Source organism: Triticum dicoccoides, chromosome 1B (assembly GCF_002162155.2).
Source record: "Triticum dicoccoides isolate Atlit2015 ecotype Zavitan chromosome 1B, WEW_v2.0, whole genome shotgun sequence".
NCBI lineage: Eukaryota > Viridiplantae > Streptophyta > Magnoliopsida > Poales > Poaceae > Triticum > Triticum dicoccoides.
This window is the reverse complement of record NC_041381.1, coordinates 698,302,747-698,317,993: the sequence shown is the minus strand read 5'-3', so window position 1 is coordinate 698,317,993 and position 15,247 is coordinate 698,302,747. Positions and strand designations below refer to the sequence as shown.

Sequence of the window (15,247 nt, the reverse complement as noted above, 5' to 3'; positions counted from 1 at the left end):
TCCAGTTCCGACCCGTCCACATCCGGCCCCACGTGCTCCCTCGCCGGCGACAAAGCAAACCCTAGCCAGCCATGGGTTTCTTTGGCGGCTCCGGCAAGTTGAAGGGCAAGGCCACCCCAGACGCCTCCTCCTCCCGCGCGCTCCCTTCGCCGCCGCCTGCTTGCCCAGCCAGGCAGCGGCTTCAAAACCCGGGGCATCAAGCATGGTGGCATCACCAGTACAGGCAGCCGCTGCCATACTCGGATGTGAGCTGCCGCACGACCGACATATGGATCTACCGCTGATCCCGGTGTCGCGGTCCCAGCACACGCACGCTGCATTGCACCACGGTCTCCATTGCAATGTTCTATTGCAAGCGAGTGGCCGCCCGTTGCACGTATCTTACGGCTGGATGCACCTAATCGGATGACTCTGGAGGCGGCTTAACTTTGTAACAACTCAATCGGCTGGTTTGTAGGAATTTGATGAGGACCACGTTTGGTTTTGTCAGAGAAGCTCTTTGTCGACTTGATCAAACCGTCCGTTTTACAGAGCTAGTGTATGCATGTGTGTTTCTCCTGTGCGTACTGAAGCTTCTTTTTTTTTATGGAAAAAGAAAAGGAGTGTACAAAAACCAAAGAGCAAAGCAACAGAGAAAGAAAACAGCATCGAAGTGTACAAAATCTAAATATTAGCGTGATTTCTCGCAAAAAAACAAAAACCCACACAAGCATGATTGGCGTTGACCATCTCTCTTTTTCTTTTTTTTTAGAGAGGAATGTGCATTTTTCTCTAGTATATATAAAAAGAGTTGGGCCTGGTCGGCAGTGGGCTGGGCCTGTATCATCAAATCCAGTCCAGTGACTCATCGTCTTGTCAGATTCCCCAAATCACGTGCACGCGCAACACAACGCCGGCAAGCCGGCGGGAATCAATCTTCCTCCCCCCTTCATCCAAGCGCTAGGACGGCCGGAATTCTTTCACCTCCGGTCCACCGACATCCTCTCGCCCTCGCGCCACCGTGGAGATCGAGCGGAGGAGGTCGTCACGAGGCGACCAGAGGTGACGAGGGAGCATGGTTTTCACTTTCAGTGGGATTTCGATGAAATTCACTGAATTTCATTAATTTCAGCAGACACTGAAATATTACGTTTCGGCCAAAATATTTCAACAATTTCAGTAGTACACATAATTTCAAATGTTTTCCAAAATATTTTTCAAATATTTTTTAAATTTCAATTGAATTCAAGTGAATATTTCAGCCCTTTGACTGAAATGAAAACTGAAATCACTGAAATTCACTGAATTTCGGTGATTTCGGTTGGTGCTGAAATTTTTCTGAAACTAAATTGAAAACCATGCGAGGGAGACAGAGGTCACCGGCGACGCGTGGGCACCGCGCAGCGGAGCGGGAGGCGACACCACCGGACAACCACTCGGGTAAGACGATGTATTGCCACTGTCATATGTTTCAGGCTTTCTACTGCCGAGGGTAGCTCTCCTCACCTCATGTCCCACCATTGGCATCCTATCAAAAATGAAACAAAAGTATGGCATGGCCCGTCGGCAATTTGTAGGAAAACAAATGAATATGACAAGATGTAAATGATACATATGTCCATTTTCAATTGATACAAAGTAGAAACAAATCTGTATGACATGATGTAAATGATTCATCAAACACATGTTTGTTACTTTTGGAACATAAAGTACTCTTCCTCCATATCAAAGTAGTGGTCAGTGAAATGGAAGCAAGCGACCTCCTTCTTGTTTCTTCAACATGGGTTGTAAATGCTTCATATATCATATATTTTTTTCAGTTCAAACATGCTTTTATTCAGTACAATATGCTAAAATCATCTTTCATCATCAAAACAATTTTTCCATCTCTATTCCCCCTGAATCAGAGCTTATTAGCTTGAATGGACTTCCCCTGTTCACGTGGGTCAGGTGGGACGCGGCGTGTAGTCGATGCTGCCTTGCAACACGGTCTCTGTTGCAATGTTCTATCACAAGTGAGGGACGCGCGTCGCTTTGGTGCACATGGATCCTACGGCTGGGATGCACCTGATTGGACGGCTTAACTTTGTAACAAATCAATCAACCGGCTGATTTATAGTTTGCCTGCCTATATACATGGAGGGAACTTGATCAGAAGCCACGTTTGGTTTCGTGAAAGAAGCACTTGTTGACATGATGAAACCGCCCGTTTTACAGAGCTAGCGTATACATGTGTGTTTCTCCTGTGCGTACTGAGGCTTCTTATTTTTACGAAAAAACTAGGGAGTGTCTATTTATCAGACGTATGTTTTTCCATTTGGTTCAGGTCGTTTTTTTTTCTGTCCAATCAGTTTTTGACACATGTACTTGTAATTTCAGTCCAATCTCAGGCTTAAAAACGTCTGTTTTCATTCCAGTTTCAGGTTGAATTCTAACTCGACCTTTAAGCGATTGTTTGCACTCAGCCTGTCCCTAACAGGCCGCTTGAACTGAACACTAAACTCTACTCTGAAGGATATTGTGGAACTGAAGAAAATGACACCTATCACTGAAAAAACTGAAAATAGATTACTGAAAATGATAGCAAAGTCGATACATATACACCGCAAGTAGACTTCAAGTTCCAGCGATGTTCAATGCACATGCAATTCCCTTTGTAATTCGCTACAGCCTACAGGCCAGGACGCAAAAGGGGAAAAGGCATGCCGCTGATCCTTTTGGCCACAATATTCATAACCATCATAAAAAAAAACTGCTGCAGCGACCAGGCAAAAGAACATGGCTGAAGAGTAAAACAAGATACACAAGAGAGGAAATAACAAAGAAATAGAAGTAGACAAATACTTGCTGAAGACAAGCTTTATAAGCATTTTTTGCCTGACCTGAGAGACTAAAGAAATGATGAAACATAGTGCAAAACTGAAGAAGAAGACTAATAAAGAACTGAGAGAGACTGACGACAAGAATGAAGACAGTGGGAAGACACTTAAGACTGAATGACACAACTGACAGGAAAACTAAGAACTGCTGCGGTTGTAAAAGCTATGAATGAGAATGAGAAATACGATTAAGAGATTGAAAATGAGAAAGTCTGAAAGACAGAATGAATGTGAGACCCAGGACTTATGAAAGGCACAACACTCAAAGAAAAACTAACTCTAGAAAATAACTAGCCCAATGACAGAGTTAGTAAAGACTAAGGACTGATAGAACATGAACTGAAGACATAAGAAAATAGAGTGAAATAGAGAATGGACAAAGGAAATGAGAATGAGCAACAAGACTGAGAAAATGAAAACATAAGTCAGGAAGGGAAAATGAAAAACTGAATAACTTAAGAACTAATGAATGCCGATAAAATAGTAAATGCTTTAGAATCTGAAAAAGAACAATGACAAGCCACAAAAATACTGAAAATCTTATATGCTGAAGACTTAGGAATGGGGAAGGGCACTCAATGACTGAAGCTATAGACAAAACTGATGAACAAAGACACATAACACTAAAACTACTGACCAAACTGACGAAAATGAAACCTACATTGAAACTAACTAGAAATTAAAGCTCATTGACTATCTATTAATGCAAAATGACAACCAACAAAAATGGCACATTAATGAAAACAGTGGACTAAGAAAAAGACCGAGAAGAACACTGAAACAAGACTTAACTGATAAACTAAATGATACATGACTGTAATAACTGACAGCTGAACTACAAACAACAATTCTAAGATACAATACGAGACTGAATAATGAACAGTAGTGAATACTGATATACAACTAAATTCTCGAGACTGATAGACAAAATACTGAATGATGCAATCGCAAATTATGAATGGTAACTAACAAAACATGAACACTAATAACTGAAAAAAAGACTGGTGAAGAAAATAACAGAAATGGATATTGAAGGGAAAACAATGAAGTGATGAGTGAATGACAAGACAGAAAAATGAACAAAAGAATTGAAGAACTGGTTGACCAATGAATTACTGAATACGATTCCTATTCCTCTCGCCGCCTCGATATGGGGCTGAAGACAACCAGCACAGAAGAGTAAAAAAGGAGATTGAATACCGAGAAATGACAAAATGCAAGGAAAATTTAGTGAAGACTTCACCATCCTTTATAGATGACAAGGTGGAGAATAATAAGGCAGATCAATGAAGAATGACAAGAAAATGGAGAAATGATAAAAATAAAATAGCAAGCTTATAGAATGACAAACATGACTAAAGAAAATAAAGGGGGTGAGACTGAAGAAGGGTGAGAATGTGGATTCGGTAACAACCAGGCCTTTTTTTGAGCCACTTAACTAGGACACTCCTGATTATATACTGAAAACTAAAGGAAAAAGAGTGAACAACGAAAGTAGTTACCAAAAAGGATAGCCAGTTTTAAGTTTTGAGCCTGAAATTTAAAAGGTAGACACTTAAGTAGGACACTACAAAGTAATTTGTAAGAAGCCAGCTGCTCATCTAAGAATAAGCAAAGAGAGAAAATGATTGATAACAACATAAGAGACTAGAACAAGAGACCGAGGGAGAATGTGCAAAAGATAGTAAGGTGAAGAATATGAACAAAACCCACTAGGCCGTGGAAACGTACACCTCGCCTCCAGCAGCTTGCTGATATTCCTACACCGACTATCCATAATCCCATCACCTCGCGCTCTAGTGCATAAATTACATACATAATTCCGTGCTCGTGCAACAATGGCAATCTTCCTACCAAAGATTAGCATATGAGAATGGGTCAGAGCTCAACTAACTAGGACCCAAAGAAAATTAAGAAACTTGACCACCTCAAGCAATCTGGTTGACACTAATTACTGGAAAAAAATCAGTGGGATTGCCACTTTTACATAAGTATCAATGAACTCACAGAAAACAAATGCTTGTATGAATTGGTTAAGGAGAATGTGGATGTTTAACAAAATGCTAGAGACCAAAAATAGATGGGACGCATTAGACTCCAACTTAAGCTATATAAAGCTCCAACTAAACCTTATGAGTTTCTTTGAAAAGTTGTAAGCAACAAAACTGACATGCATACTCGCTGTACAAGCTTAATGACCGAGAAACAGGGACTTGCGTGACAAAAAAGCTTGGGAAAGATATAGAGAGACAATTATTTTTTGTATAAACCATGGCAATTTTAAGTGCATGTATCATGACAATTTTAGTTTATGGTCCATGGCAAGTCTAGTTTCTTAATTCCCCGTTTTATAATATGTCAAAATTTTACTTTTAAATGTAGAAGAAAATAGCTGAAACATATCATGGCAATTTCAGTGTAAACATCATGGCAATTCATGTGCAATAGACATGGCAACTTTTAACCAAAAAAAAATTCGTCGAAATATATTGATATGAGATCTAGTTTCGAAGATCTCGTCGTGAGGGATTTAATGTTGAAAACAGATCTTCAATCGGATTTTTCATTTAAGAGATAAAACGTTTAAAAACTGAAAATTGAAAAAAAATCCAATATGCATGCATGCGGTGATGTGGCGCGGTCTTTGTGTTATAGGGCGTGTGGACGTTGTCCTATTTTTATATGAAAAAAAAGGAGTGCACAAAAACCGAAAAGCAAAGCAGAAAGAAAACAGCATCGAAGTGTACAAAAGCTCGATATTAGCATGATTTCTCGCGGGAAAAAACAAAAACACACACGAGCATGATTGGCGTTGACCATCTCTCTTTTTCTTCTTTCAAGAGTAGTATGCATTTTTCTTCTATTTTTCTAGGGGATTTTGCTCTAGTATATATAAAAAGGAAGAGTTCGCGCTGGCCGGCAGTGGGCTGGGCCTGTATCATCAAATCGAATTCCCCAAATCACGTGCACGCGCAACACAACGCCTGCGAGTCGGCTGGAATCAAACTTCCCCGCCCTTGACTTCCTCCCCCCTTCCTCCAAGCGCTAGGACGGTCGGATTCTTTCACCTCCGGTCCACCGCCATCCTCTAGCCGTAGCGCCACCATGGGGCTCGATCGAGCAGAGGATCAGGTCGGCGTGTGGCAACCTCCGTCCTCCGGAGATGACGTGGGAGACAGAGGTCACCGGCGACGCCACCGGACGAACACTCGGGTAAGACGACGCATTGCCACTGTCATATGTTTCAGGCTTTCTTCAGCATGGTTAGCTGCTTGTTAATAGACTAGAGTAGCAACAGTACCAGTAGAGTAGTTTCCTGACAGACAAGACAAACTAGCAACGGACTTCAAGTGTTTAGGCATTCTCAACAAGCAAGTACAGTACGTATCACGCTCACCAGGACCTAATGCATACAAGTTCTACAATCATCAATCTCTCTGGTTACACATATTACAAAACTAGTGCAGTCATCGAAGCAGGAAACTAAACTATGCAAACTAAGCACAAAGCACAAAGAACAAAGTTCGACACTCTGTAGAACAGAACACTAGCTAGTAGAGGTAATGACCTGCAGCCTCAGAGTTCCATGCTGCAACTCTGCAAACAAGTTTCCCATCGCCACAGCTCGTGATTCCCTTAGCTCCTGCGTGGTCCTCCTTCAAGTACATCGTCAATTTGAATCATCCAGAACAAAATCTTGCTGGTTGATTCAGGCCCTTCATTTTGCAGCCTGGGTGTGCAGTATATGCATTGTCTAGAAGAAAATGCACTGCGAAATGAATGGTGAAAATTCTTTGATTAGATTTGATTCTAGTTGCTATGAATGATAAGTGCAGATTTTGTACACACAAGGAAGATGTTTTGTTCAGATCAAGAAAAAAATGTTCCAGGTATAGCGCACGGTTATTGTGTCCATCTTTACATTGGTAGCCGTACACTGTCACTAGGCACTAGACGTACACTAGAAATTAGACAACTCGTATTTGTGGTATATTGTTATATTTTGCAAAACAAGGTGCTTTTTAAACAAAACGAAAATTGCAAAAGCAAAGTATACTTAGAAATGCAAGACTGAAGGAGGACCCATACCTTCTTTTCTATGTGCGCCAGCTTCATCTTGTTCTCCTCTAATTCACACCATTCCTTTAGTCCCGGGCACCTCTCTATTGTTAGGTTAGTGAGTTGATGTATTCCCTCGGGAAAAGACTTGATACCATCACATCCATGCAGATAAAGTCTCTTTAGAGAGGTGGGCAGCGCAAATTCCCTTTGTTGGTTGTCAGCCAGCTTCATCTTTCCCTCCTCTGTTTCAGCAACCACGTGCTCTAATGCATAGCAGTGCATAAGTACTATTTCCTGGAGGCTGGTGAGTTGTTGTATGCTTGCCGGCAAAGACCTCAAGCCTTCATTGTTATGTATCCAAAGTTTCTTGAGAAAGGTCAATTCGCCTAGCCAATGTGGCACTGCAGATATGCTTTTGCAGAAGCCCAATTCTAGCGATTCAAGCTTTGTGAGTTGCCTCATGTTCTCGTTCAACTCCTTTACACCATTGCTATTAAATATAGTCAGATTCTTTAGAGATGGGAGCTCAACCAACCATATTGGCAGTTCTTCCATGTGTTCGTCTTCTAGGCATAGTTTCTCCAAAGAGGATAGTAGTTGGATGATATCTGGTGAGCCGGTTAGATCGCTACAATTGGCAATAGACAAATAAGGGAGTCCAGAGAAGTGTCGAAGCAACCTCCACTCATGCAGAGGCACCTTGCAGTCTCTAACTGACAACATAGTAGTTACTGGAGAAGAGGAGGAAGCACTGGTGTGTGACACAATGCACACATCCCATGATGATAACACATTATCACTGCATCTTATCTCCCATTCTTTAGCTTTAGGCAGAGGCCCTTTCATCTTCATCATGGGGCAGCCATCTATTTGCACGCTTGTTAACATATTCTCCTCACCGGTGGAGTATGACGTGTCCCACTCTTCCAGATTTGCCATATCTTTGAGAACCAGTGAGTCCAGGTTTGGTAGTTGGCCCACTACCCAGCCTGGAAAGATGACACTGTTATAACCACATATCTCCAACACCCTCAATGTGCTTGGAGGCACTAGTTTTTTCAGCAACATTTTGTCATCCACAAATCTGTCAACACCTTGAGTCCACTCCAGTTTCAACTCCCGAATGCTTTGCTTTTCCATTAATTTTATAGTATGTGCCTCTCCTGCGGACATCACATTTTCAAGTTCAGTTATCTCCAGCTTAAAAGGATCTGTGGGCTTTAGCAGGACAAGATTGCTGCTAGATCCATCATTACCAGCACGCACCACAAAGTGTGGTAACGATATTGCACTGCTACTGAGTTGAGGTATTTCATCAAGACTGCAACAATCCTCTAAATAAAGAAACTTCAAGCTACCAAATGTACATATACTTTCAGGTATTTTCTTCAAATTTCTGCATCCCGAGAGGTCCAATGTGTGCAGTTTTGTCAGGCTACAAATACTTTCAGGTATTCTCTCGATCAGACAATTTCGAGACAAGCCCAAATGCTCTAGATCTGAAAGATTAATTCTGCATATCTGGTTGATGAGAATGTCCCAGGTTTCTGCAGAGAGAAAAACTGATGCATCTTTCTTCCGATCATCCAAGGACCTCCTTAGTTTAGATAGATTTAAATACCGAAGCTTGGTCGGATCATCTGGCAGCGAACTGAGCTGTGTATCTTGTAAATTCAAATGTTGCAGACTGGTAAGACCGACCAAAGCTTCATGTACACCATCAACCATATAACAACCTGATAAGTCAAGATGGAGCAGATTCTTCAGACTCCCAAATAATCTTGGCAATTTTTTCATAGCTCGCCAACCTGATAAGTTTAAGTACTTGAGTTGACTGAATCCGCCCAAAGATTCAGGGAGCTTTTTGAGTCCACATTCCCTTGAAGATAAGTTCAAATACTCGATTTTTGTGAGGGCACCCAAAAATTCTGCTTCTTTACCACATTCAAGATATGAGTTGTTTGATAAGTTTAAATACTGCAGTTTGGAAAGGCCGCCCAGAACTTCTGGTATATCTCCGATATTTGGGCAGTATGATAAGTTCAAATACTCTAGCTGTGTGAGACTCTCCAAGAACACTGATATTCCTCCCACAGACGAGCAATTTGATAAGTCCAAATGCAACAATTTTTGTAGCCTCCTGAATGATTCTGGCAGTTTTGCAATTCCTGAACAACTTGACAAATCAAGGTACATTAGACTGCCAATTTCTCCAATTGACTCTGGTAGTGCTTTAATTGTAGGAGATCCATGAAGATTCAGGTAAATCAATTTTGAGAGCTTGGTGATACTGTCTGGAATCTTTGCATCTTGGACTTTTGGAGCATTAAGATATCTCAATTGCTTCAGTTCAACAATACAATCTGCCAACGTATATATGGCGCACTCACTTAAGTCCAAGACACGCAAAGACTTGGCAGATGAAAATGCAGCATCATGAAGTTCATATTTGTCACAATCCATAAAACGCAACGCTCTTATCTTGGATAAGTCTGATCCCAATGGCTTGCTACAATCATCTAGCAATGCATAGTGGAAGCGGCTTCCTTCAGCATTATTGACATTGCCAACAAAAATAATTTCATCCTCCATGACAGATCTTGCTAAATCATGCACCAGGTCATGCATGGTCAACAATATAACATCTTCATCATGTAGCTCAAAAGTCTGCAACAAAATCATTCAGCAGTGTTAGACTTTTGGATTTATTTAGATTTAAACAATTTATGACTTCATTCCTCAAATCTAAAAAAACATTTTATGCGTCAACTCCTTTACTAAATACTAAATTTTATTTTTGGCCCCCTGCTATTTCCCAAGTTTAGATTTGGTCTTTAAGATCCAAACTAGACAATTATGAACTTTGAGTCTCAAGCCCATACGAATTTCTTGTCTCAAACATTGCAAGATCATATTTGATGACACGACGGTTCTTTTGCGCCAGTGTTTGCCAGTTAAACATGATTTTACTTAACAAAAAATAACAAAATATGTGAATTCAAGGAAACTAAGGAAGGAAAATAATTATTTGATAAAATTCAGAATAAGAAAAAAATACTGCGAACACTAATGCAACAGAAGGACAAAAAAACAAGAATATTTAGGAAAATGAAAACCTCGCAGTGCCTTGCTTCATCCTCGCCTCTAGGATGATGACCTATGAACGAGAAAGACGAGGAGGTTGCTGTTCATCGTCTCCCACCTCCCTATGTAAGCAGGTAGTAGCTGGCCTCGGCCTCCATGCGAGGTAGCCTGCATCATTAGATCCCGCGGCAGCCTGCATCATTAGATCCCGCGGCAGCAACCACAATTTTTCAGTCTCTCACTAGTACGGAACAACCTATCACATAAGATACATCACCAGCAATTTTGACGAAACCCAGTGGTCATAGCTGACATGGTCCATTAAAGACGGGATATCACTGGTTTCAGAAGATATGCTTATAATTATATGTATGAACTTATTCTTAGTTGTACAGAAACGTGTATTTGTCTATTTGACCATTTTATGTGAAAGGAATTACATCAATGCTTTTATAATGTGAGCTCGCTAGCAGGAATATTATTAATTATTACTTTTGGCTGATGGAAGATGGATAGGGATTGACCGTCTGATGCATGTGTTCATTGGCGGGTTACTCTGTCCATGTGTGTTAGCTCGAGCTACCTCTGTCCCGCGAGTACTGGTGGCTGGCAGAACCGCTAGTAGAATGTACTTTCCCTTCGTTCCATAATGTAAGACGTTTTTTGACACTATTAGTAGTGTCAAAAAAGTCTTACATTATGGGATGGAGGGAGTATCTCCATAACTTAATATAACACGTTTTTGGCACTATAACATTGTCAAAAATTCTTATATTAAGTTGCGGAGGGAGTATGTCTGAAACAGTTCAGTATTTTGCAATGAAAAAAATAGCGCGCTATACAAAATAGTGTCACCCTTTGAAATACGCTATTAGTGTGCTATAACGTGCTATTAGCGGGGCAATTCTCTACACGCTATAGCTTGCTATTAGCGGCGCTATAGCTTGCTATTAGCGGCGCTATAGCTTGCTATTAGCGGCGCTATAGCTTGCTATTAGCGGCGCTATAGCGCGCTATTTTTTACCGTGGTATTTTGTGATGGTATTGTATGGTTTGCATGTATACCAGGGGTGATTCTCCATGATGGTTTCCAAGACTGCATCGGATGGGTGTTTTATTCCTGAATATCTATAACCACTACAGTGAACTGAACTATATTGTTGTACATTTCACGAATAATGTTGTAAAAAGACTGATTCTAAAAGAATAACGAAAAAAGAAAAGGGAGATTAAGTTCTCGCACCAAGTAGTCATGCTAGTCACAGTAAGCCCAATAGCATGTGTAAGTAAGAGACTGTGTTTATGCAAATGCACATCTGGATGCGAACTAAAGACCTCGGGGTGGGCATTTCTTACAACAGGACATTACGATTTTCCCGACGGCCTTAGTACTCCCTCGGATCCATATTATTTGTCGCTGCTTTAGTTCAACTTATACTAGATCCAAGGGAGTACTTACTAATGTGTACTTTTTGTTTAACTAGCATGCTACAGTAAAACCAATAGTTGAATATTGTAGGGATGTGTTGGGTTGCATTTGTGTGTATCAATCATTGAGATATTCTCAAAAAGTTATTTGGAAAAGCTGCACTGTAAGAAATGATTATGTGATGTACTCCAAATCATTCTCAGCAATTTTAGAATTATATTATAGTTTCAATATTTGTCAGCTTGTGTATTATACAACTATACTTAAGTTACCTTACACCAGTTCCAAAAGAACAATGAAAACACGTAAAAGGTATAAATAAACTCACCGATGATGACTTGAAATGGTCAAGAAAAGAAAGGCCCAAAAGCTGACTAATGTATCTCTCACCAAGTTCCCAGGAAGAGAAACCAAGAGAAACCCACTGATGAATAAGATCATCTTTAAGTATCTTGTGGCCTTTTGGAAATATTGCACAATAGGCAAAGCATAGCTTCAGATACGAAGTCAAAACACTATAGCTCAACTTCAGAGATGCAAGCACTTGTGTAGAAGATGTATCTTCCAAAGAAGGTGCAGTCCAAATATTACTATCTCTCACTGATTCCCATTGACCAGATTTCATAGATTGCAGCGTGTGCCCAAGTGATTTAGCTGCTAAAGCCACACCCGCACACTTCATTGCAATGACCTTCCCTATTTCCTCCAATTGTTCTTTGTCACCTCTTGATTCAAATGCACTCTTTTGCTTTATAATAGACCAACACATATCATCAGTCAATGGTGCTAATTTGTATGGTTGGATGGTAGACATTTTCTTCGCAATACCTTCACTTCGTGTGGTTGCTATAACAACCACCTTACTGCTCTCCCCAACTTTTAACATATCTTTCAGTTCTTCCAACTGAAACATGTTGTCTTCCCACATGTCATCTAAAACAATCAGAATTTTCTTGTTGGCAAGGAGCTTTTCAAGGGAATTACGGATCATCTGCTTTCCAGTGTACGCACTCTCTTTATCATTCTCTGATAGTTGTGATATTATAGAGTTTCCAATTTTGATCAAATCAAATGTCTGAGACACGTAAACCCACACTTGAGAGTATTCATTGAACTGGGAACTATTGTAAACCATTTTTGCCAAGGTTGTCTTGCCAAGGCCTCCAATGCCATATATAGGAAGGATTGTGATATCCTTTGTCATGCTCTCAGATAAAGAAGCCAATATTATATCTCTCTCCTCAGTCCTCCCAATGATTTGTGTCTCCAGGGTTGATGATGTTTCCCGTATATCAGTCACCTTTGGCTCATTGGCATTAGTGCAGTCTGTTAACTTGAATTCCTTGTGTTGATCTGTTATGACCTTGAGGTCGTCCCTCATGTTCTTCATCCTATTGGCCATTGTAATGTTGGGGCCAATTGTGAGACAAGGGATCATGAACGCCAAATATTTTTTGAAGGAGAACTGCAAGACAGTTGCTTTGTTAGTAAAATACAAAATCACCAGCACCCAGCAGTTTAGTATAGTAGGATATTACAAAAGCATTCAGCCAACAGAAAAATTTGTTAATACATCAAGAGGCAAATCCTCCTATTTCTAAGAACCTCCGATTGTAACTGCCAAGGTTAAGACCAGTGTCACCTTTAATGATGTGCTGAGAACTGGAGCTAAAACAAAAAGGTATGAAGATGTTTCAGATGCACGGCCCGAACGCTGAGGCCTGTCAAAACCATGTCTAGTTCATCCAAGGTTCCTGTGCCCAAATTATTATTGTGGAGACTGGATAACAGATTACCAAGTGTTGTAAAGATGTGGGCGTGTTTATTAGCTGTGTGCATCCTAGCTATGAAGAGGCAGAGTGTGTGCTCATTGTGTTTGTATCCACTTGATATTTTATTTTGAGTCAATAAAATCCATCATTTGTTGAAAAAGAAGTGTTGATGAAGATGTTGGCCAAGATCAAGCCAAACAATCTACTAGCAGATTCAATAGCTCAGTACCTTGCGCGCAGACGGCTGGGTGATGGCTTGTGTGTCTGCTTCGAACTCATCAATCATGTCAGAGACCTCATACAAGAAGTCCTTGAGCCGCTTCAGCCAAAGACCCGTCAGCTCGTCGGTGATGGACCGCCTCTCCGCGACCTTGAGCACTGCCTCGACAGACTCCAGCGCCATCTTCATCTTCTTGAGGTCCTTGTCCAAATTCATCTGCAGCGCGATCTGACCCCCGATCAGAGAACCAACCTGGTCACCCACCACCTTGAGGATGGCAGCAGCAAGCATGCCGCCGAGCGCCGCCATGGCCGTCGCTGCTCCTGCTCCTGCCTTTCAGATGGGGGACACTTGTTGAAGGTTGTGGGAGCAAGAATGGTGGGGAAGTTGGTGAAGGGCGCGACGGGATCTGACTGAAGCTTGGGTGCCGGGGCGTGGCCAGAGCAGGGGCCACCTCTGGCCGTGGTCCTTGCTCCCCGTGGTGCTCGTCGGCGGCAGCGCAGAGCTGGACGGAGGCACAACGCTCAGCGCGCTGCTTAACGGCGGCGTGGGGGTGCACTGCAGCGAGCGAGAGGAGGCGGCATGTCAGATCGAAGCTGTGCGACAGTGCGAGAGGAGGAGGAGGCGAAAGAAGGAGGGCAGGGGCACTCGTCCCTGAGCAAGCAAGGATCTGGCTTTTGGTACCTGATGTGCTGCTGCTGTCGGGCGGCGGCGGCACGGTGCGGCTGGTCCAGATCCGGGTTGTGGAGCGCCGGCGGCGAGGCGGAGAGGAAGAGCAGCAGGGCGGCCAGGTTGTGGAGCGCCGGCCGGGGAGATGGCAGCCAGCTTCAGCTTCAGCTTGAGAGAGAGCGAGCGAGATCTGAAATTGTGCTACTAGTACTCCATTATTTTGGTTGACTTGACTTGACTAGCTACCAAAGTCTTAACTTATGATTTGCATCCATATAATGGATTGATTATTCATAATACGACCGACACCATGTGCTTTGCCACGTGCCTTCAATAAAATGAAACAAAGACTTCAAACAAAAACAACTAGTAGGAAAACTCGCATATGTTTTATTGCTCCTAGGATAAAATAAAATAAAATAAAGACTCAAGACTCTGGCATTGTTGATTTGTTCTTGAAGACTCGCATGTTTCACTCCTTCCAAATCCCCCGAGCCACTGACTTTTTTTTGAAACTCCATAACTTTATTCATCAAATGATAGCCAAATCGTTTACAAAGAGATGAAGAATAAAGTCAGGGATGTTTTCCCATACTTCAGACTTTTTAACTCTGATACAATGTTTTGCTAAGGCATCCGCTACTGAGTTCGCCTCTCTACTACAATGAACAAAGGAGATATGAGCAAATTGCATTGTCGTTAGAGAGCACTCAGCTATAATAGGAACTGCAGGTCCCATATATGCATTAGGATCCGAGACTGCCTCCAGCGCCATTGTGCTATCCGATTCAATCACCAGTTTGGTACAGCCCAAGTTTGCAGCTAAATTTAGTCCACACCGAATAGCAATCATCTCTGCTTCTTCTACATTTGGGACATGTGCTAGTAACTGGGAGGCTGCGCCCAGGAACTGACCCTGATCATTGCATGCAATAACTCCACAAGAACCTGAGAGATTCTCCAAAGTAAAGGATGCATCAACATTTATCTTTACCATTCCCACATCCGGTTTCTTCCATACCTGGTCCCCTTTACGAGCAGCATATTTTGGAGTATTAGCCCTGACGAAATTAGTGGCTAGAACCTGTATTGAGATGGTCGTTTGCTCTATCGTTTGGGTAGTTTCCCCCTTCGTATACAGTCTCCTCTGCCA

General features: G+C 41.8%; 1 protein-coding gene across 1 annotated transcript; it reads right to left on the bottom strand.

Annotated features, from left to right (window-relative positions):
- Positions 1-6,184: 6,184 nt before the first annotated feature.
- Positions 6,185-14,277, bottom strand: LOC119349810 (putative disease resistance protein At3g14460). The gene is made up of 6 exons (XM_037617900.1): positions 14,110-14,277; positions 13,435-13,983; positions 12,035-12,898; positions 11,762-11,926; positions 6,948-9,587; positions 6,185-6,627 (listed from the first exon to the last, which is right to left on the bottom strand). The coding sequence occupies exons 2-6, from the start codon at positions 13,732-13,734 to the stop codon at positions 6,613-6,615; spliced, it is 3,984 nt and encodes a 1,327-aa protein (XP_037473797.1). The 5' UTR covers positions 13,735-13,983; positions 14,110-14,277; the 3' UTR covers positions 6,185-6,612.
- Between the last annotated feature and the right edge of the window lie 970 nt (positions 14,278-15,247).

Coding starts and splice junctions, on each gene's coding strand:
- LOC119349810 (XM_037617900.1), bottom strand. CDS start 13,734: ATGGCGGCGCTCGGCGGCATGCTTGCTGCTGCCATCCTCAAGGTGGTG. Junction 11,927..12,034: donor AATCTGGTCAATGGGAATCA/GTGAGAGATAGT, acceptor TCGTATCTGAAG/CTATGCTTTGCCTATTGTGC. Junction 9,588..11,761: donor ACCATTTCAAGTCATCATCG/GTGAGTTTATTT, acceptor ATTTTGTTGCAG/ACTTTTGAGCTACATGATGA.